Source organism: Pantherophis guttatus, chromosome 2 (assembly GCF_059756535.1).
Source record: "Pantherophis guttatus breed Tessera chromosome 2, ASM5975653v1, whole genome shotgun sequence".
NCBI classification, from domain to species: domain Eukaryota; kingdom Metazoa; phylum Chordata; class Lepidosauria; order Squamata; family Colubridae; genus Pantherophis; species Pantherophis guttatus.
The window spans coordinates 291,606,445-291,629,213 of record NC_142064.1 but is presented as its reverse complement, the minus strand read 5'-3'; the positions used below and the strand labels follow the sequence as shown (position 1 = coordinate 291,629,213).

Sequence of the window (22,769 nt, the reverse complement as noted above, 5' to 3'; positions counted from 1 at the left end):
TGGAAGGGATCAGGAGGGATTTCCTGACCCTGAGAACCAATGATTCAATGGAGCGCCCCCCCCACCTGGAATTGTGCGGGGAGGAGGGGGGGCTGCATCCCTGGAGGCCACCAGATTGGACTAGAAGATCTCTAAGGTCCCTTCCTGCCTTTGAGTCTCCCCATCGGCCCTCCCCCCCAGCCTTCCACCCACCCACCCACCCCCTCCTGCTTGTGGGGGGAGGGGGAGGAAAGGCTGGGACTGTCCATAAAAGAGGAAGCAGCCGGAGACCCTCCAGACTCTGGGCTGAACCCCCGACAGGCTCCGCTCCAGCAGTCCTTCAGGGGGAGATTCTTCCCCCCCCTTCTGATTCACCCCCTCCCCCCATTGAGCTCAACAGCAGCCATTCTGGAACCCAAACCGACCTAAACCCCACAGCGCTGGGGGTCAGCCCTCCCCTACGGCAGCCCCTGTGCCAGGAAGGAAGGGGGTCAAAGGTCAGAGGCTTCCCTGGGGGTTTCACCTGGGGGCCAGGAAATGTGGGGAGGGGTCAGTGTGCGTGTGTGTGTTCGTGTCCACAGTCACCAGCTCATCCCCACCCCCTGCAGAGTCCAGGTGCTGCTGGGGGCTCCCTCCCTCCCCCCAAATTGAGCCTGGCTCCTCTTTGCCCTTCTGGAGTTTCGGCAGCCCCAACCTGGATTCCCCCTGGGCACTGCGGGAACTCAAAGGGCATCTAGTCCACCAGGCAACCTCTGCCCACAGCCAGGAGTTCGATCCTGAGGGTGCTCAAGGCTGGACTCAGACTTCTCTTCTTCCGAGGTGGGTAAAAGGAGGAGCCAGATTGTTGGGGGGAGAGGCTGACTCTGTCAAGCGCTTAGAGAGGGCTGTAAAAGCCGCGTATAAAGCGGTGTATAAGTCGAAGGGCTGAGGCTCTCTAGGGAAGATCCTGAGGGCCGAGGCGAGGGGGGTTTCCTGCCTGTTTCTCCGCCCTGCCAGAGTTGGTGTCTTTCCCTCCTGGATGGAGCCTCCATTGGAATTCCTGTTTCCTGCCTTCCTCTTTGTCTGGTGCTGATCCCTGCTTATCCGTTGGCTGTCGGAGGGGAGGTGGGTCTTTCTCTTCCCTTCCGAGCTTTATTGTTGTCTTTTTCGAGGGTTAGGTTTTCAGGATTCCTGGACAAGGAACTTGAAATCTAAATTTATGACTTTATTACTGCACCTCCTGACTGCAGCAAGAATTCCTAATATGCAAAAATGGAAAGAAACCTCCATCCCCAGGATGGACGAAGTGATGGAATGAAAAATGTGGCAGAGATGGCAAAATAAACTTTTTGAGCAGAGGAAAGAATAGAGTTCCAGCTGGTTTTCTACCTGGAAGCCACTTCTGGACTTTGTGCTTGAGGCAGAAAAAAAATGAAACCTGGAGTTTTGGGATTTACTGATTAAGTTAAGTTGTTGTTATAGAAATGGTTAATATTTACTTAGAAAAGAAATAAAAACCGAGGGTACAATTTCACTTTCTATTTTATTGTGCTGGGAAGAAGTTTTTTTCCTCTCTTTTTTCCTTTTGCCCTTTATCCCCCACTTCTCCTTCCCCTTCCTTTCCCTTTCCCAATTCCTTATTACTTTTATTTTCCATTTGATGCCCTTATACTCTTCATGGAACATCATAAAAAGGAGCCTTTTGTTTTAGGGGCCTTCCTGTCCCACAGCCAAAATATCCAAATCTCATCAGGATCTGCACAATCAGATGGCAAAATTTCTTCCAAAATGTAACTTTATAAATGTAACTTTTTCCTCTCCGAGGAAAGGAGCGGGAAGCGGAGGAGAAACGGCGAACTTCATTCCTGGATCTTCATCCGGGGCTGCTTTGCAAGGAAAAGGGGGATCCCGACCCACAGAAAGGAAGAAAGAGGGAGATTCCTACACAATCGGGGTTCAGGGGCGGGAAACCTGAAGGAGCCGGTCCGTCCAGACGTTCTGAGCAAGGGAGACGCGTGTTTCAAGGAAGGAAATCGCCCTTTTCTCTTGTGAAGCCAAGAGATCCCTATGGAGATTCCCCCGTGAAGGGAGAGGATCCGACTGGATTAGGAGGGATCCCTTCAGATCCTGCATGGACTGTCAGCTGAGGGTTTTCCTGGCTTCCCTTCGGATTGGGCGGAGCGTGTGACCCCCAAGTCCTGGCTGGCTGTGGGGCTGCCCCTCCCCCCTTGTCATCCAGCGCAGCTGCTGGGGGCTCCCTCCTCCCCTTCTGAGCCCCGAAGGACCCCTCGAGCTCTGGATCCACTTTGCCCTCCTGGACTCTCAGCAGATCCACCTTAGGCTCCTTCTGGGCACTGTGGGAACTAAAAGGGCATCTAGTCCACCCTTCCAGTCCAGGCGCCCAGAGAAAGGGAGATTGGAGGAGAATGGGGGGGGGAGGGGGGCAAAAGGAAGAGGACATTCCCCTCCGGAGCTGGCATGAAAGACCCCCCAGATTGCAGCCCCCCAAGACTGAAGGGATTCCCCTCCCCCACTTTCTCCGCTTCTCTCTCTGCGCCGAACTATCTCCTGCATCGGGCGAAGTCAAGGGAGGCTCTGCCCGGAGACCGATGACGCTGCAGAAGGGAGGATTCCCATTGGTCCTCCTGCTCTTTCTGGACTCTCCCTCTTCCGAAGTCCGAGGAAACCTCCTCCCCCCCTCCAGACCCTCCGATTCCTCCTGTGGGGCTGGGAGCGTCTTTCTCCCCCCTTTGGGGCGCTTGTGGGGAGCCTCCATGGCTTTGGCTGGGCTCCCCCTGATGCTGCTGCTGGGGGCGCTGGCCCGGATCCCCGGGAGCGAAGGGGGGGAGGAGACCCCCGGTAAGGAGGGGGCTGGAGGGGGCTGGGGGGGAGGAGGGGGCTGGGGGGAGGAGGGGGCTGGGAAGGACCCCTGGATGTGGGGAAGAAAGCTGCTGTGTCTCCAGAGCCTTCAACAGCCTCGATCTCTGCGTGGTCTCCTCCCCCTTCCTCCCCATATCCCCCCCTTTCCCAATTGTAGCCAAGGTGGGGGTCTCAGCCGGGCCCCTTTCTGCCCCCCCCCCCCGCAGCGTCTGGGTCTCAGTCGGCTGCATGGAAAGGGGAAGGGGAGGAAAAGCGAAAGAGGGAAACTGAGGCATTTTCAGCCCTGAATCCCCAGAAGGGAAAAGAGGCATTTGAGCAAAAGTCTTTTTCCTTCTTCAGAAACTTCACTTTTTCTCCTGAATCTCAGATTGGAGGCTGTGAAGGTCAGGCAAGGGGGGGGGGCTTCGGGCCCTTCTGGGGAGCCCCTGAAGTTGCAGAGGAGGCCAAGAACCCCCCAGCCCCCATAATCCCCCACTGCTGTATCGGGACCTGGAGGGGAGGGGGAGTACTGAGGGAGAAGGAGATTGGGGGTCCCCTTTGTGAAGGGGGCTGGAGACCCTCCCTTTGAGGTGCAGGGGTGGCAGGGGGTCTTTTTGTGGAGGGGGAGGGGAAACAGGGGTGATCCCAGAGAATCCTCCAAAGGGAGGGAATTGAGTTGAAGATTCGGGGGAAGAAGAAAAGCTGGGGGGACCCAGGGAAGGTGGGGGTTCGAATGGCTGGGAGACCCCAGGAGAGTCAGTCTAGATGTCCTCATTGTGTCCCCTCCCCGATATCCCCTCCCAAAGGAAGAGAGAGTGGGGGGTATGGACGTTACTTTCCCTCCGGCCCTCCCCCCCCAATTCCTGCCCCTTGAGATCCAACCTTCCCTGCAGAGAGGAGATCTGCCCGACCAGTTGAGCTTCTGTCTGCCTTTTTCCTCCGTGGGAGGCTGGAGGAGGTCCCTCTCCTCCCTCCCACTTTCTTCCCCCCCCCTCCAGACCCCCCCAGGAAGCCTCCCTTTCTTTCTGGGACTGAGAGAGTTCCCGTTCCCTCCTCCAGGGGGCATCTTCCCCCAGTCTCTCTCGGAAGGTCCCCCGCCCCGCCCCCTCCTCTTCTACTAGTGGCTGGGAGCGATGGGCCCTGGAATCCCTCCTGACCGCCTTCCTCCCCCTCGCAGCCCATTTCCTGGTCCAGGGGAAGTCCGAGTGCCGCTTCCTCAACGGGACGCAGCGGGTGAGGCTCCTGATCAGGTACATCTACGACCGGCAGGAGATCGCCCGCTTCGACAGCGACCTCGGGCAGTTCGTGGTCCTCAAGGAGTTGGGGAAGGCGAGTGCGGACTATTGGAACAGGGATGAGCAGCTCCTGCAGTACGAGAAGACCCAAGTGGATCGCTTCTGCCGATACAACTACGGGGTGAACAGCTACCAGGCGGCCAAGAGGGAGGAGCGGGTGGTTGGCCGGAGAGGTGAGTCGGGGGGGGGGAGGGAGGGAGGGGGGGCTTCCCTGGGAGGGGGACACCTGACCCCCCTTTCATTTGATTTCATTTCTTGGGATCCTCCCGGATGGAGGTTTTGCTCCTCATTTATTTATTTATTTATTCTGCACTCTCAGATGAACAAAATCTTCTTCCCAGGCTCCAAACTCTCCTCCTGCCTGGAATCTGGGATCCCTTTGATCCATTCCCCCCCCCCCAAGAAAATCCATCCAGATATGTTTCTTTTGGGGGGGGTCTCTCTCTCTCTCTCTCCTGCTCAATGCAGGCACTTCTTCACTTAACAACAGTTCGTTTAGTGACCCTTGAAAGTTCCAACGGCAGTGAAAAAAAATGACTTATGACTGTTTTTCACACTTACCACATATTCAGTCTGGAGGCAAAACTCACTTTCACTCCTAAATTCTTCCCTGCGAAACCTGGGAGGATTTTCAGCTGCCACATAAGATGCATTTAGAAATGTTTTTCCTACCAAAGAGGATATTTATTTATTTATTTATTATTCAAATTTCTATACTGCCCTTCTCCTTTCGGACTCAGGGCGATGAACAGCCAAAAATAAAACATTTGTGCACAAACATTAAAATAAGTTTAAAATAATTAAATAAGATTTGGCCCATAATTTAAAACATTTCCATTTCCAAAACATTTTCGTGGAGATAATAATATTCACCTGTTTAATTTGTTTCTGGATGAAATTTAAAGTTTATTTTTCCCCTACAAACAGCCCAACATTCTTGTCATCTGGCACAGTACTTGAAATAATTCTCATTCCAATAATATTTAACATAGAGATTTCACTTTCACTTTTATTAACTTATCTAGTGATTTTTCATAACCTCCGAAAGTGCCCCAAGTGCCAATTGTGTTGGTGTTGTGAGTGTGTCTCTTTTGTGGGCCTCTCAGGGCCTCCCTCCCTCCTCCCGCCTTTTGGGGGTCTCTGGGGGGATTTTCCCTTCAGGGAAAGGAGCTTCATCAGCTGCCCAAAGACTCCAAAGCCCATCCTCCCCTCCTCTTTTCCTCCCTTCCCTCCCCTCCTTCCTTCCTTCCTTTGGTTCAGGAACAGGACCGAAATCTCTGTCTGGATAGTTTGTTAAAAACCTTTAGCTGCTCACAAGCTTTATCCACATAAATAGAATGCATTTTTATTATAAATCCAAAATATTGATCCTGAATTTCATTGTGATTCATATAATTTCTTCTTCATCAAAAGTATTATTTTTACTTCCATGAAAATACTTCAGACAAGAGGCCAATAATTCTCCAGGGGTTCCTGTTCTTTATTAAAAGAACAGGAATATTTATTAAATTACGTGTATTTAGAGCAAATTGTTGGTGCGGCTCCAGTTGAGGAGACCTGAAATCACAGGATGTTTCTTGAGTCTCTTTGGGGGAATTTTCTCTTCCTTTTTCTTTGACTTCTGAGCGGACTTTTCTCTCCGGAGAGATCCGGGCATCTCCTTCCCCCGAGAGGCCAAAGCTTTTCTCTGGCCACCAAGAGAGGCTCTCAACCTTCCCTCCCCAAAATTATATATATGTATATGAAGAACTTAATGAATCCTGCTGAATCAGTCTGCCTGTGGGTGCTTTCTGGATTTGATTTTTACAAGAAACTCTGATTTATATCTGTCTCCTATTTTACTATGTCAAGTATTTGCAAGCCATTGGCACATATATCATACAGACACTAGTGGAGGCAGAAAGTGTCCCCACCCCTATGTGGAGAGGAGGGGCTTACACTGAGTATAAAACCCTCTCTAACCTCTCCACCACGCTCTCTTTTACATTTGTTCTCCATGAGACATGATCTTTGATAGGGGTGGTCACACACGCTGTGTGCCCCCTATCCTAATGGATATTAAGACAGCCTTTGTATATAGTTAATATGTTTTGTTATATGAATAAATACATTTATCACATTTATTCATGCATCTGCCTTTGGACTCTTCTATGCTCCTGGGTGTTTCTACGATCCCAATTTCCACAGAATGGTAGCAGAGGGAATGGTAGCAGAAATCCACTCCAGGAGCTGTTGAAAAGGCAAGATGCCCTCCAAAACAACCTGTGAGAGAAGCTACCCTGTTGTGACCAGAGGCCTTCAACGGAGGAGAACTTCACAGCAGCCCCAGCCTGAATCAACGATGGAAAACATTGAAGGGGGTTTCCATCCAGCTACACCCTGGCAGCCAGAGGCCACCCAGAGGCAGCAAGAGATCCCAGGGGCCGAGCCAAGCGATGCTGGAGAAGGCTTCTTCAGCACTGACGAAGAGAGGGCAGAAGGACCAGATGAAAGCCTGGACAGGCAAGTGGCTGAGATGTCAGAAGAGGAGTGCCGAGCAGCGCTGGCCTCCCTCCTGAAGACAAGGGCAGCAGCCAGAGAGAGGCCTGAGGAGGCAGCACCAGAGATGCCTGCCATCCCGGTAAGGACTCCCCTGCCTGATCTCTCCAAGATGGCGCCTGCCGCCAGAGAGACTGCCCCCCCACCCAGTTTCCTGCCAAACAAAATGGCCACCAGGCCACTTCCGGAGGCAACTTCCTCCAAGATGGCTGCTCCCCTGGGCACTTTGCCAGCACCACGAGCCAGGCCATCCCCAGCTCCACAGCCCAGGCCTACAACGCCAGCCAGTCAGTTCAGCATTCCAGCGGCCCAGAGGACCACTCCGAACCCACAAGCCCCTTGCCAGGCCCCGCCTGCCACGGCAAACATCAAAGAGGCCCTAGAGGCCCTGGTCGCTGCCCTGGAACTTATGGAGCAACCACCCACTGGCCCCCCCGAGGTCCCAGACCCAGCTGCCCACTCAAGGAGGGCCCCAAATCCAACCTCCCACCCCCGGAGGAACCCAGATGGACCTGCAGCCTCCCACCCCCCACTGCAGAGGCGCTCACCATTCACTGAATGCTCCACGGAGGCCCAGGCTGAGGCCTCCGCACCTTTCCGGCCCTGCTGGGATGATCCAGAGCTGCAATCCTGCCCCTCTGATGGAGAAGAGGAGATCCAGAGACATTTCCAGGCCTATCCAGCCCATGGACCTCATCTGATGGGCCTCCAGTCTCCAGAAAGATCTCCAGGCCTTCTTCCCACTCCTCCAAGGCTTCCCCGCCACACAGCTGATGCTCGGGCCTATACTGAAGCTCCAGCCAGACCTGACTTCAGAGCTCAGAGAGGGAGATCGGAGCTCCAACAAGAAAAGGCTTTGGAGCATGCTCCATTTTCTGCACGTGCCCAGTTGCTTCAAACTACAGAAGGACTACAAAAAGGAGCCAGACCTAAGCAATCGATCCCAGGCTTAGGGATCCCAATGCCATTCACAACAGGATCTTTTCAGCCATTTGAACAACTCCCCATCCAGTTTAATGGCAATAATTTTGTAACTTTGCCAAATAATTTTGAAAAATTACATTTAAGTGGTCAGAATTTTAAAAAATGGTGTAAAGAGATTCAGATAATTCTCTTAAGAGAAAATACTCTGGACATGATCAAAAGACCACCCCCTTTACCTTGGAGCCCTGAAATTGAGTTCCTGCATAAAAGAGCTTACACAACCCTGTTAAGTTCTGTTGGAAGAAACATCCTTCTAGGTTCTGCTCCAAGTGGGGAAAACAGACACTGGAAACATGGAGACTGCTTGGAAAGATGGTTTAATGGTGGACAGGATCACATGGCTTGAATTCCTGAACAGAAAAAGGGGCAGATACAGAAAATCCTCGGGTTTTTATGCTCTCCCTGGCTCTGCATTTCTTGGGGCCCCGAAAGAGTATCCTGATTGGTTGTCAGACTCCCAGGGGGTGGGGGCCTTGCTGGCTGATGGTCACATGTGCTTCCCAGGTCACATGTGGTGAGTTTCTGCTGCTATTGTGTAGAGGGCTAATCCTATCTTTGGCAATTCCTAGATCTTTGTTATGTAGAATAGACTGGCCCAGGCCTTAATGGCCCATTGACAAAGGATGGGGGCAGGAAGATGGGAGCTGCTTCAAAACATGCTTATCCCAGGGAAATATAATATTCTGCCTTTTTCATATTTCCTAAAATATTTCACTCTTCCAGGAGAGGGGTGGGTGCTAACTTCCTACAGTTCTATAGACACAGCTCTGTATGCCAGTCTTTCAGACGGCCTCACAGCTCAGGAAGTTTGGACTGCCCTATATAATTTGTTCCATAGTGACAATATGGCTGCAACCAGCAGATTGTCAAGAATTTTCCACAACTAGAAACTCAAACCTGGTGTCAAAATGGGGGAACATTTGGCAACGCTTAAAGCCATGAGGGATGAGCTTATACAGAGGGGGGAGCCTGTTTCTGAATCCACTTTAATTAGTGTGATGTTGAACTCCCTAGACAAATCCTGGAGTCCCTTTATTATTTCTCTAGAAGGGGTTTCTAGGGAACAAAGAAATATAGAATACTTTTCTGGCCGCTTTATTGAGGAAGATTTAAGGCGCAGAGATGAGGAACAACAAGAAATGAAGGAGGCATATCACAGGCCTAGGCCTCAGAGGAGGCGCCAGGACACAAGTGAAAGGATTAATACCCTTCCCACCTGCTTTGACTGTGGCATACAAGGTCACTTTAAAAGGGAGTGCCCTCGCTCTAGGGCCAACACGGCTGGACTTAAGCACAATAAAAATAAAAGAGGCCGTGGAAGAGGGGGAGGTGGTCATAAAGGATACCAATTCTGTAGTGTCACTAGTGACAATCACACCTCCCAGGTAAAGGATGCTGAGGGGCTGTGGCTTCTTGATTCAGGTGCATCAACGCATATAGCCAACACGAAGCAATGATTTAAGGTTTTACACCCACTCAAGTCCTCAGTAAAAGTTGCCACTGGGGACAAGGCAGAGGTAACTGGGGAAGGCGTGATCAATGTGCCTGGTATAGGAGATGTCACAGGGGCACTGTATGTTCCCTCAATCAAGAACAACCTTTTAAGCATCTTAAAATTGACTGAGGATAAAAATGTAAAACTGGTTTTTGAGAAGGGTGGAGGTTATGTTTTCGAAAATGGGGGTGTTGTTGGCGATATTGTAAAAATCAACAATTTGCCTTATTTTTCCCCAAAAGGAAAGGTCAAAAGGCACAAGAAACCTAACAAGAGGGCTCAGGGAGCTAACGCCCAGATAGAGCAGAAAGCTTCTGTGCCAGCCCCTAGGTTGTCCAAACTCAAGGACCCTGGACCTAAAACCAATGAAGCTTTTAAACCAGCTCCTAGGACATCCAAAGCCATTAAGGCTGAGCCCATTAAGGTCACAACTCCTCAGCCAACCCTGAGGAACTCTAAGGTGACCATTAATCCAGTGCCTACTCTCATTACTGAACAGACCAAGGCTTGTAATGGTAAGATACATAAGGTTGACAAAGTATGCATGGGTAAACCTTTACATTTGGATTGTGCTCATATATTACACCGCAGGCTCGGCCATGCCAGCTTCCCGGTTATTAAGAAAATGCAAAATTTTTCTGATGGGCTTAAAATAAAGAATTGTAATACCTATTTGGAATGTGCCATCTGTAAGGCAGCAAAATCTAAAACTGCTGCTATACCTAAGGTCTCTTCCCGTCGTGCAAGGTACCCTTATCAGCTGGTACACATGGATTTGGTTGGTCCTTTTAGACCCTCCCTTGGTAGGGGGAGTTATTTTTTAACAGTAGTAGATGATTACTCTCGTTATGGCCATGTATTTATTTTAAAGGACAAAACTGAAGTCTTTACCAACTTCAAATATCTTTACAACCAGATCCAAACGCAACACAAGGTGTGCATCACTCAGGTGCAGAGAGATAGGGGGACTGAGTTTACATCCAAGACTTTCGAAAAGTGGATGAAGGAGAGAGGTATCCTCCATTTTAAATCATCCCCTCGAACTCCGTCCGAGAATGGCATTGTAGAAAGGAGAAATGGTGTACTGCAGAATGTCATGAACTGCCTACTTGCAGATGCTGACATGAGCCAAGTTTTTTGGGCAGAAGCGGTCAAAATGGCTAATTATCTAGTCAACAGGACATGGAGTAGTGCCATTAACCAAACCCCATACTTCCTGGTCCATGGAAGGAAACCTAGCCTCTCACACCTGAGAATTTTTGGTTCCTATGCCTGGGTCCATATTCCCAAGCACCTCAGAAGAAAGGGGGGCAAGGCATCAAGGAGGCTCAGATTTATAGGTTATGCAACCGGCAGCAAGGCCTCTAGGTTTGTAGACAAAAATAACCTTGTCATTGTCTCTAGATCAGCTTCCTTTGAGGAGGGGTCAAATTGGTCAAAAATTCATTCCAATGAACCCGGTTATTCCCCTATTAGAATCGACACTGAACAAGCAGCACCACCTGAAGAGGATGAACCAACAAACTCCAAGCAACTGACCAGCGAAGATCCGGATGGTGATGAATACCTACCTGACTCTGACGATTCAGACAAGGAATCCCTGGGTGACTTCACACCTCCTGCCTCACCTAAACGACCATATATTCGCAGCGCCTGGGACAGAGGCCCACCCCATTTTGATTGGAAAGATACCTCCGGCAGCTCCAATTCTGACACCGATGCTCCGGATGATGATGATGATGGTGAGTGGCAATTTCCCAGACGGTCAAAACGCTCCAATAAAGGGGTGCCACCCAAAAGGTTGGACATTGGCTGTGTTGCCTCGGTCAACAGCGTTACCATGGCCCCTAAAACGTACACAGATGTCCTCCAGCTTCCCGAGGAAGAACAGTGCAGGTGGAGGGTGGCAATGAAGCGGGAAATGGACAGTCTCAAAAAATTGAAAGTCTTCATCCCCATGGAAGTCCCGAAAAAGAGGAAAGCAATTGGCACCCGTTGGGTCTACAAGGTCAAGCCAATGCCCAACAACAAACTCCTCTATAAGCCCCAGCTGGTAGCACAAGGCTACGCACAGCGCTACTTGCAGGACTTTGATGAAACCTACTCCCCCACCGTGAGAGCGGAAAGTGTGAGGGCTGCTTTGGTCACCGCAGCAGCACATGGGGAACACATTTTTCAATTTGATGTGCAAACTGCTTATTTACACGCACATCTAAAACAAGAAACTTACGTCAGAGGTGCCCCCGGATTTCAACGGCAGGAAGGCCACACCTGGCTTCTGCAGAAAAGTTTGTACGGCCTCAAACAATCAGGCAGACTGTGGTACAAATGCCTGACTAAAACTCTCAAATCACTGGGTTTCCATCCATCTCCAGCTGATAAATGTACCTTCACAAGGGATACCAAAGGGGGACTGGAGAAAGTCCTAGTGTATGTCGATGACCTTTTATATATAGGGCCTGACAAGGGGGGATGTATTATATTTGCCAGGACCCTACAAAAAAAGTTCACTCTAAAGTCTTTAGGATATGTGGACAAGTACCTAGGCGTACAAATCATCACTACACCAAAAGGTTTTGCTCTCTCCCAAAAGGAAAAGATAGAGGAACTCTTGGTGAAATGTAAAATGGAAGATAGCAAGCCAACGGCTATCCCAATGCAGACCGACTATTATGGATTGGCACACAAGGATAGCCCAGAGTTCCAAAATAGTACTCTATTTAGGTCAGTGATCGGCTCATTACTATATATAAGTAACTGGAGCCATCCAGATATTGCCCTTGCCGTAAACCTGCTATCTAGACAAGTGGAACATCCTACCCAGTTCCACTGGTTGGCCATTAAAAAGCTATTAAGGTATCTCAAGACCACAGCAGATTACGTGCTTCGCTTGGAACCTGAGAATAGAGACAAGGCCCAATTAAAATGCTTCGCGGATGCGGACTGGGCCGGAGATACCAAGACACGTAGGAGTACTTCGGGCTTCTTGGTACTATTAAATGAGGCACCCATCCATTGGCATGTGGGGCAACAGAAATTTGTTTCGTGCTCCACCGCTGAGGCCGAATATGCATGCTTATCAGAGGCAGGGAACCATCTGATATGGTTTGATGCCTTAATTTCTAGCATCTGGACACCACCGACTTTGCCCATCCAAATTATAGAGGACAACACCGGGGCCATAGGCATTGCCAAAGCCTATGCGGTGGGAAAAAGGTCCAGACATATTGATATCCGCTATCAAAATGTTAGGCAACTAGTAGAGATGGGGTTTATATCTTTATCACATTGTCAGACCAAATATCAAACAGCTGATATTTTCACAAAACCTCTACCAGCAGATAGGCACAAAGATCTGTGTAAAAAGTTATGTCTCACAGGGTAAAATCTGTTGTGCATTGCATTTGTATGTTTGCATGCCATTGGCTCGCAAGGAGGGGAACTGTCAAGTATTTGCAAGCCATTGGCACATGTATCATACAGACACTAGTGGAGGCAGAAAGTGCCCCCACCCCTATGTGGAAAGGAGGGGCTTACACTGAGTATAAAACCCCCTCTAACCTTTCCACTTTGCTCTCTCTTTTACGTTTGTTCTCCAGGAGACATGATCTTTGATAGGGGTGGTCACACACGCTTGGTGCCCCCTATCCTAATGGATATTAAGACAGCCTTTGTATATAGTTAATATGTTTTATTATATGAATAAATACATTTATCACATTTATTCATGCATCTGCCTTTGGACTCTTCTATGCTCCTGGGTGTTTCTACAATCCCAATTTCCACAATCTATCTATCTATCTATCTATCTATCTATCTATCTATCTATCTATCTATCTATCTATCATCTATCTATCAATTTATATAGCCACCCATCTCACAACAAGTGACTCTGTGTCACATACAACAAAGCTAAAAACAGGTATTTACATTAAAGTATTAAAAACATTCAAAACAATAAAAAATATTTTAAAAAGAAGGAATATTAAGCGAAGAGTCACTTTTTTCAGCGCCATTGTAACTTTGAAAAGTCACTAAATGAGCTGTCATAAGTCGATTCCTTACTTCACCGGGCTTTAACTGAAGGAGAAAAGGACTAGAGAGCTATAATGAGGTTGTGGGGAGGGGCCCCTTCAGCCGCCTCCAATGGGGCAGAGGACCTTGTGGCTGCCCCACCTGCAGACTCAGCCATGGGGCGGAGGAGGAGGAGGAGGGGAGTCCCTGAGCTGCCCTGAGGGAGAATGGAGGCTTGTTGCCTGCTGGATCCTGGCCAGGTCCTCAGTTCCGCTTCGGAGGAGCCCAAAGCTTCAGGCTGGGGAAGCGAAGCCCAAGAGCCTCTGCAGCTCTTGGGGGATGGAGAAAGAAGGGCTGCTCTGGGTGTGTGTGTGTGTGTGTGTGTGTGTGTGTGTGTGTGTGTGTGTATGTGGGGGGAGAGAGGGGTGGGGGTGTCTGGGAGAACTCAGAGAGAATCAAAGTCTTGCGGGGGAGGGGAAACCTGAAAAGAGCCCAGAAGTTCTGCTTTGATCAGGAGAGCGATGGGATCCCACCAGAGTCTCTCTGGATCTGGGGCCAATTTTGTGTGACTGGCTGTGTCCAAACACACAATTGTGGGGCAGGTTCGGACTCTGCCGCCTCCTTCAGCTGCAGGAGGGGACCCAGTTCTGGCCGGCTGAGGCTGGTGCTGCCCCTCCCCCCATCCCAGGAGAGGATCCAGGCCGCCTCAGGATAGGCGCCCTGTGGGATGTCTGCCTGCTGCAGCTGGGAGAGGGTGGGGGCTCTGATCTGGCATCACCAACCATTAGCTGGCATTTGATCCTCAGCCCTCAACAGCTGGCAGCTGCCCAGCCTCCAATGCCCTCACCCAGCTGAGAGAGATGGGCCTGGTGAGCCTGAGGATGGGAGACCACCAGGAAGCCTCTGGGCTGCTGTAGAGGCTGAAACTCCTCCAAGACAAGGAGGGAAAAGCTTCAGGCCCTCCTTGAACTCCCCTCCCTCAAAAGATTCACTTCCCATTCCTCTCTCAGCCTTGCCTGATCTCCCTGGATCTCTCCTCCCCCTCCCCCCTTTCTCAGTTCCTGCCGTTTGGAAGACCTCATGGGAACCCATTTCCCCTTGTCCAGAGAGAGGGGACAAGGTTAGAGTGGAGGGGAAGCCCTAAAGGGGGGCAATGAGGGGGTCTCAACTTCCTTGGTCCTTGCCCCCACCTCTAAACACAGTAGCCTTTTAGTCTTTCCCACCTTCCTGAGGCTCAGGGTGCAAGGGAGGAAATTGGGGGTCTCCAAGCCCCTCTTTACGCTCCTCCCCTGGGAGCCACCCCCCCTTTCCTGCCGGTCTCCGGTGCATGAGGAAGCCAGACCCCCAGTCCTGCGTCAGGAGGGAGGAAAGGCTGCCCACGCAGAGCAGGACAGAAAATGGGGGGTGGGAGGAAGTGGGGAGGGAGTGAGGGAGGAGAGTTAGGGGGAGTGAAGAGAGTGAGGAGGAGGGGGAAAGCAAGGGGGAAGTGAGGATGGAGATGGGGGAGGGGAAAGCAAGAGGAGGGAGCTGCAGCGCTGCGGAATTCTATTTCTGACTTCCAGAAAGTCGAACGTCCGTCCCACCCAATGAAAAATGGAGCTTTGTGAGCGTCATCCGTCTCCAGGCAGAGGAGCCTCCGAGGGGTCCTTTGGAGGAGATGGTTCTCGGAGGGGGGGGGGATGTTCAGCTGTTCAGCCTGGATTTGGCCTTTGTGTCCGCCCATCGAGCCCTTCCGAGGACCCGGGAGAGGCGGAGGTGGGAGTTTGATGGCGCCAAAGGTCTCCTCCTCGCGGGATTTCAGCAGTTGCAAGCAGAGCTGCCTTCCGCAATTGACTGAGGGGGATGTGGTCAATGCCTGACCCTCACCCTGAAGGGCAGGAAAGGGGAGTCTGTGGGGCTGGAGAGGAAGGGGGTCATCTGGTGGAGGCCTCTCATCAAGGTGGCACAGAAGGTCTTGTTGGGCCAGGAAGTCTGACCCCTGGGAGATCCACCCTGCCTAGGTAGGTCGAGGTCAGGGTGGAGAAATGTATTTGGAGAGCTTCCTCCCATCAGGAAATGTTGTGGGATCTCTCGATGGGGAGGGGGCTCCTCTGACTCCCCCAGCCCAATGAAGGCTCCTGATTGGCTCTTTTTTCTCCTTCCAGCAACTCCCGTCTGACCTCCTGCAGGTGAGTTTCTCCTCTTCCTCCCTCACCTGAACCCCTCCCCCACCCCAGTTCCTAAAAACCCTTTAATTCTTCCATTTTCTTTACAAAAAAAATCGTTTCTGAACAAATTGAACCGCCCTCAAACTCTCCCTGCAGGGCCTCCGTGCTCCAGACGAAGGAAAGCCTTGAAATTTCAGCCAGATTTTCCTTACGCAAAACTCCACCATGAGGTGCCCTCAAACACCAAAACAGACACACACAAAGCACGGAAACTTCCTCCAGGTTCTGGGATGCTGCAGGAGGGAAGGGGGGGAGGATCCCTTTCATTGGGGGAGGGGGAGGGAGCCCTGCAGGCTCTAAATTGCCCTTCCTGTCCCCTCCCCCCTTTTCCTTCTGACATTTCTGGCTCCCCCCTTTGCTGCCTCCCCCATGGCCTCCCCATCTTCCTCCTGCTCAATAGGAAACCTCTGGAGGGAGGGAGGGAGGGAGGGAGGGAGGCCTCCCCTTTGATTAACCCCCTAATTAAGTCAATTAGGGACAATTTCCCTCTTCTCCCTGGAGCCCCCCTTGGCAGCCTCATGGCTGAACTCAGACCCCCCCTTGGAGGTCCCAGGGGAGGAGATGGGGAGGCATCACCTGAGAACCAATGAATCAATGCAGCAGCCCCTCCCCCATCTGGAATCAGGGGGGGAGGAGAGGGGCTCCATCCCTGGAGGTCTTCAAGAGGTCGGAGAGCCATTTGTCTGGGGTGGGATAAGGGCTCCTGCCTCGGCCAGGGGGGGCTGGACTAGAAGATCTCTAAGGTCCCCTTCAGCCTTTGAGTCTCCCTCTCCCCCTCGGCCCTCCCCCCACCCGAAGCCTTCGGCCCCCCCAGCCCCTCCTGCATAGGGGGAAGGGGGAGAAACCCTGGGACTCTCCTTAAAAGGGGAAGCTGCCGGGGACCCTCCTGGTGCTGGGCTGAACCCCCGATGGGCTCCCCTCCTCCGGTCCTTCAGGGGGATGATTCTCCCCCCCCCCGATTCTCTCCCCCCCCCCCAGCTCACCAGCAGCCATTCTGGAACTGAAGCCGACCTCTATGCGGTGGGTCAGAAAACCCCACAGCTCTTATTGACAACCAGAAGTTTTCCTCTCGGGATTCCTGGACAAGGAACTTGAAATATAAATTTATGACTTTATTACTGGACCTGCTGACTGCAGCAAGAATTCCTCATATGCAAAAATGGAGAGAAACCTCCATCCCCAGGAGGGACGAAGGGATGGAATGAAAAAATGGGCAGAGATGGAGAAATAAACTTTTTGAGCAGAGGAAAGAAGAGATTTCCAGCTGTTTTTCTACCTGGGAGCCACTTCTGGACTTTGTGTTGAGGCAGGAAAAAAAGTGAAATCTGGACTTTTGGGATTCACTGATTAAGTTAAGTTGTTGGTGTGGAAATGGTTAAAATTTACTTACAGAAGAAATAAAAACCGAGGCTCCAATTTCACTTGCTGGGGAAAGTTTTTTCCTCTCTTTTTTCCTTTTGCCCTTTATCCCCCACTTCTCCTTCCCTTCCTTTCCCTTCCCCATTTCTCTAATACTTTTATTTTCTCTTTCATGCCCTTATAATCTTCATGGAACATCATAAAAAGGAGACTTTTGTTTTAGGGGCCTTCCTGTTCCATGGTCAAAATACCCAAATCTCATCACGATTCCACTCTAGATCTGCATAATCAGATGGCAAAATTTCTTCCAAAATGTAACTTTATATATTTTTTTCTGCTGAAAGTAGAGATTGTGGTGCATTATGGGAGAAGATGTGGACGTTCTCCGAGGAAAGGAGCGGGAAGCGGAGGAGAAACGGCCGAACTTCATTCCGGGATCTTCATCCGGGGCTGCTTTGCAAGGAAAAGGGGGATCCCGACCCACAGAGAGAAAGGAAGACGCGTGTTGTGAAGCCGAGAGATCCCTACGGAGATTCCCCCGTGAAGGGGGGGGCTGGGGAGAGGATCCGGCTGGATTAGGAGGGATCCCTGCAGATCCTGCGTGGACTGTCAGCTGAGGGTTTTCCTGGCTTCCCTTCGGATTGGGGGGAGCGTGTGACCCCCAAGTCCTGGCTGGCTGTGGGGCTGCCCCTCCCCCCTTGTCATCCAGGGCAGCTGCTGGGGGTCCCTCCTCCCCTTCTGAGCCCCGAAGGACCCCTCGAGCTCTGGATCCACTTTGCCCTCCTGGACTCTCGGCAGCTCCAGCTTAGGCTCCTTCTGGGCACTCTGGGAACTCAAAGGGCATCTAGTCCAGTCCAGGCGCCCAGAGAAAGGGAGAGTGGAGGAGAATCATGGGGGGGGGGGCAAAAGGAAGAGGAGATTCTCCTCCGGGGCTGGCATGAAAGACCCCCCAGATTGCAGCCCCCCAAGACTGAAGGGATTCCCCTCCCCCACTTTCTCCGCTTCTCTCTCTGCGCCGAACTATCTCCTGTATCGGGCGAAGTCAAGGGAGGCTCTGCCCGGAGACCGATGACGCTGCAGAAGGGAGGATTCCCATTGGTCCTCCTGCTCTTTCTGGACTCTCCCTCTTCCGAAGTCCCAGGAAAACTCCTCCCCCCCTCCAGACCCTCCGATTCCTCCTCTGGGGCTGGGAGCGTCTTTCTCCCCCCTTTGGGGCGCTTGTGGGGAGCCTCCATGGCTTTGGCTGGGCTCCCCCTGATGCTGCTGCTGGGGGCGCTGGCCCGGATCCCCGGGAGCGAAGGGGGGGAGGAGACCCCCGGTAAGGAGGGGGCTGGGCGGGGGAGGAGGGGGCTGGGAAGGGGGAAGGAAGCCGATGGGTCCCCAGAGCCTCCAGCAGCCTCGATCTCTGCGTGGTCTCCTCCCCCTTCCTCCCCCAGGAGGACGGAGAGGGACCCTAATCCTAACCCTTCCCCCATGTAGCCAGGTGGGGGTCGCAGGCTCTCCTGTGCCTGGGTGGGAGGGGGCTGCAGGGAAAGAGGAAGGGGAGGAAAAGCGAAAGTGAAAGAGGGAAACTGAGGCATTTTCAGCCCTGAAGCCCCAGAAGGGAAAAGAGGCATTTGAGCAAAAGTCTTTGGGCTTCTTCAGAAACTTCACTTTTTCTTCTCAGTCTCAACTTTGACGCTTTGGAGGTCAGGCAAGAGGGGGGCTTCGGTGCCTTCTCGGGAGCCTCTGAATTTGGGGAGGAGACACAGAACACTCCCCACCCCACTGCTCTTTCGGGACCTGGAGGGGAGGGGGGAGTACTTTGTGTTTTGTATAATAAATAAGATCTGGAGACTCTAGAAAGAGTGCAGAGAAGAGCAACAAAGATGGAGGCTAAAACATAAAAAACAACAGTTGTTGGAACTGGGTATTTTCTAGTCTGATCAGGGCCGGATTTTCCTATAGGCTAACTAGGCTTCAGCCTAGGGCCTCAAGATCAAGAGGGGCCTACATTCAAATTGTTAGCAAAATTAAAATTACACTTTCACTATAGGTGAAAGGGCCTCATAAGTGGACTAGCCTAGGGCCTCTTTTCATCTAAATCCGGCCCTGGGGAGTACTGAGGGAGAAGGAGATTGGGGGCTCCCCTTTGTGAAGGGGGCTGGAGACCCTCCCTTTTAGAGGCTCTTGGGGGGGCTGCAGGGGGTCTTTTTGGGGAGGGGGAGAGGAAACAGGGGTGATCCCAGAGAATCCTCCAAAGGGAGGGAGTTGAGTTGAAGATTCGGGAGAAGAAGAGAAGCTGGGGGGACCCAGGGAAGGTGGGGGTTCGAATGGCTGGGAGACCCCGGGAGAGTCCGTCTAGATGTCCTCATTGTGGCCCCTCCCCAGATCCCCTCCCAAAGGAAGAGAGAGTGGGGGGTTATGGACTTCACTTTCCCTCCAGCCCCCACCCCATCCTTCCTGCCCCTTGAGATCCAACCTTCCCTGCAGAGACTGAATGGGATCGCTGGACCGGTTGAGCTTCTGCCTGCCTTTTACACCCCTCCCCCTCTTTCCTCCCCTCCCTCCTCCAGACCCCCCCAGGAAGCCTCCCTTCCTCTCTGGGACTGAGAGAGTTCCCGCTCCCTCCTCCAGGGGGTGTCTTCTCCCAGTCTCTCTCGGAAGGACTCCTGCAGCTCCCCCTTCCCAAGCTAGATCCCCCCTCCTCTCCCAGTGGCTGGGAGCGATGGGCCCTGGAGTCCCTCTTGACAGCCTTCCTCCTCCTCCCCCGCGCAGCCCATTTCCTGGCCCAGGTGAAGTCCGAGTGCCGCTTCCTCAACGGGACGCAGCGGGTGAGATACCTGTACAGGGAGTTCTACGACCAGCAGGAGACCGACTACTTCGACAGCGACCTCGGGAAGTTCGTGGCTGTCACTCCATTGGGGCAGCCCGATGTGGACAAGTGGAATGGAGATAAGCAGGTCATGCAGCTCATGAAGGCCGGAGTGGATCGCTTCTGCCGGCACAACTACGGGGTGTACAACTACCAGGCGCCCAAGAGGGAGGAGCGGGTGATTGGCCGGAGAAGTGAGTCTGGAGGGGAGGGAGGGGGGGGCTCTTCCCTGGGAGGGTGATGCCAGGACCCCCCTTTCCTTTCCTTCCTTTGGATCCTCCCGGATGGAGGTTTTACTCCTCATTTATTTATTTATTCTGCACTCTCAGAGGGACAAAATCTTCTTCCCAGGCTCCAAACTCTCCTCCTGCCTGGAATCTGGGATCCCTTTGATCCATTTCCCCCCCACAAGAAAATCCATCCAGATAAGGTTTTTTTGGGTGGGGGTGGGGGAGGGGAATCCAGCCAGGTCTCTCTCTCTCCTGCTCAATGCAGGCAGTCCTCCACTTAACAACAGTTTGTTTAGTGACCATTGAAAGTTACAAAGGCAGTGAAAAAAAATGACTTATGACTGTTTTTCACACTTACGACCGTTGCAGCCTCCCCAGGGTCACGTGATCCAAATCCAGATGCTTGGCAACACACTCGTACTTGTGACGGTCACAGCATCCCGGAGTCACGTGATCCCCTTTTATGACCTTCCAATAAGCAAAGTCCGTGGGGAAGCCGGATTCACTTAACAACCATGTTATTCCTTTAACAACTGCAGGGATTCACTTAATGACTGTGGCAAGAAAGGTCGTAACATGGGGCAACATTCATTTAACAAACATCTCACTTAGCAACAGAAATCTTGGGCTCAATTGTGGTCCTAAGTCGAGGACTCCCTGTATCTACATATATATTTCTCTCTATCCCTGATTCATTTCTATCCTATTCTGGAACCTCCCGTCTCCCTCCCTCTTCCCACCCAGAAGCCCCTCCCTCTCTGCCTCTGCTCCAGAAATGCTGCTTTTGGCACTTTGGGATAAAACCTTATTTTTTTTTTCACCCAAAATAAAAAAAAGAATTAGTGGACACTTTTTCCCCTGTCGACCCCTTTCTATGGATCTTCTGCTTTTTCTTTTTTCTGTATTCATTCAGAGTCATTTCCAGTCCAGCAGCTTTTAAATCCAATAAAGAAAGAAATGAGTAATGGAAGCAGCCTAGAATTTGTAATCATGATTCAATGCTTAAACCGAGATGTAAAACCCCCAATAAGAGGAATCCTGATCGCTTCCGTCTTCCTTCCTGGGGAGGCTCCTGATTTGGGGGGAGAGTCCAAAAACACCCACAAACCTTAAAACTGAATTTGGGGTCAGAAGGAACAAATTGGGCCTCCATTCAGCCCTGAAGCCTCAGATTCTTTCATTCTCTCTTCCAGATTCCTTCAATGTTGCCTACATTTCTTTTTCTCCTTTTATTTCTTTGTGTAATAAAAATCTTCTATATTTCTATCCACTGATGGGGTTTCATAGGCCAAGCAAGGATTTTAGCTGCCCTTGTTGCCATTCGGCCTTTCCAGGGAAATTATATTCCTTTTATTAGAATCGGAGAAATCTTGAAAGCATCAATACTTAAGAACTGGTTAAATTTAATGTTCCCATTGGGAGCCCAGAGATTCTCCAAAAATAACGTCTCACCATAGAATCCAATGAGATCTTTCTTCTATAAGAGGAAAACCTCCAGATCCTAAGAGAGAAAAGCCTCTTGGAGCATTTAAGCATCATAGTATTTACTGTTAATAAGAAAATCCCTCAAGAGAAAAAGAAAATGGTTAGCAAAGGACTCTGGGCTGGAATGGATCTATTGTCAACTCTCTTGGGGGGCTCATCCAGACTAAACCCCCCCCATTAATCCATCCAAGAGTTGTGCCAGTTGGAGCATTTGCTGAAGGAGGAGCTCAAGATCCCAGATCCCCTCTGGATCCCTTCCCCACTCCCTGCCCCCCTCATCCAGGGCAGAAGCTTCCCTCGGGGAGTCAGAGGGACCCCTCCCCACCTCCTTCCCCAGGAATGGCCGGTTCCTGCGGCTGGGAAGGAGGCCGGCTGGGTGCAGGCAGAGCCTGGTCTGAGGGGGGGTCTCCCTCTGAATCCCCCCAAAGCCCCCCCAGGAAGGATCCTCGAGAGAGATCATGAGATCCCCCAAAACCTCAAAACCTTTTCCTTCAGGGGATTCTGGCAGTTATGGGGAGCAAAGGGCTGCCCCCCATTGGGCTCCTTTGCCCTTTCCTTCAAAATGCCTCTTTCTGTTGATGATGCCTAAAATTGGGGGGTTTTGTAGCCACATCACATTTTGCACTTTCCCCCCTGAAATCTTCTGCTGATTTTTTGTTTATTTCTGCATCTTGTGGATCCTAAAGGGAGAAAAGAAAAAGTGGAAGGAGAAATTTTATCTCTCCAAATAAAACTTTTTGAAAAGTGATTGAAACACCAAAGAAAATTGGGACAAAGATTTTCTCTTCTCCTCTCCTCTCCTCTCCTCTCCTCTCCTCTCCTCTCCTCTCCTCTCCTCTCCTCTCCTCTCCTCTCCTCTCCTCTCCTCTCTTCTCTTTTCTCTCCTCTTCTCTTCTTCTCTTCTCTTCTCTTCTCTCTCTGTCTCTCTCTCTGCAATCTTGGTTGATCACCTTCAGGGCTGCCCAGAGGCGTTTGGATCCGTCCTCTCTCCTCTCCTCTATGACCTCCGCATGAAGCCGCTGGGTGAGGCCATCCGTCACCAGGGCTGGAGGTCTCCTCTGTCTGCTGATGTTATAAGGTTTCATCTCCACCTCTGGGGACCCAGGAGATGCTGAGGCTGCCCCCTCGAGGGTCCTGGAGGCTGTGGGGGGATGGGCTGAGTGGGGGATTAGGGGCTTCGTCTGAACCCTGGAAAGGCCAAAGGGCTTTGGGTGTTGGGAGCCCCAAGATGGGAGACTTTAACCAACTTCCTTCTGGGTGGAGCTGCATTGTCCCAGAGACCCAGTTGGCAATTCTGGAGATTCTCCTGGACTCCCGGAGAGCAGGTGGCAGTCACGGCTAGGAGAGTGTCTGTTAGACTTTGGGTTAGTTGTGGCCACTTTGGCAAATAAATTTAATAAATAACTACATTTATTAAACAAATAACAAACAAACAAATGTTGTGGTATTAGACCTAATTAAAAATCTGGTTTCATTTTCAATGAGATCCCA

At 51.4% G+C, this 22,769-nt stretch overlaps 2 protein-coding genes across 2 annotated transcripts in view; both read left to right on the top strand.

The window, feature by feature from the left end:
- The window catches only part of LOC148116160 (H-2 class II histocompatibility antigen, E-S beta chain-like), a 99,149-nt gene that overhangs the window by 57,993 nt on the left and 18,387 nt on the right, over positions 1-22,769 (top strand). The window lies entirely within an intron of this gene.
- The window catches only part of LOC148116161 (uncharacterized), a 29,956-nt gene continuing 10,737 nt past the window's right edge, over positions 3,551-22,769 (top strand). The window contains exons 1-5 of the mRNA XM_087888313.1: positions 3,551-3,572; positions 3,995-4,272; positions 15,288-15,311; positions 16,329-16,370; positions 19,343-19,757. Coding sequence (XP_087744439.1) covers positions 3,551-3,572; positions 3,995-4,272; positions 15,288-15,311; positions 16,329-16,370; positions 19,343-19,757 — 781 coding nt within the window. The remainder of the gene's footprint in view (positions 3,573-3,994; positions 4,273-15,287; positions 15,312-16,328; positions 16,371-19,342; positions 19,758-22,769) is intronic.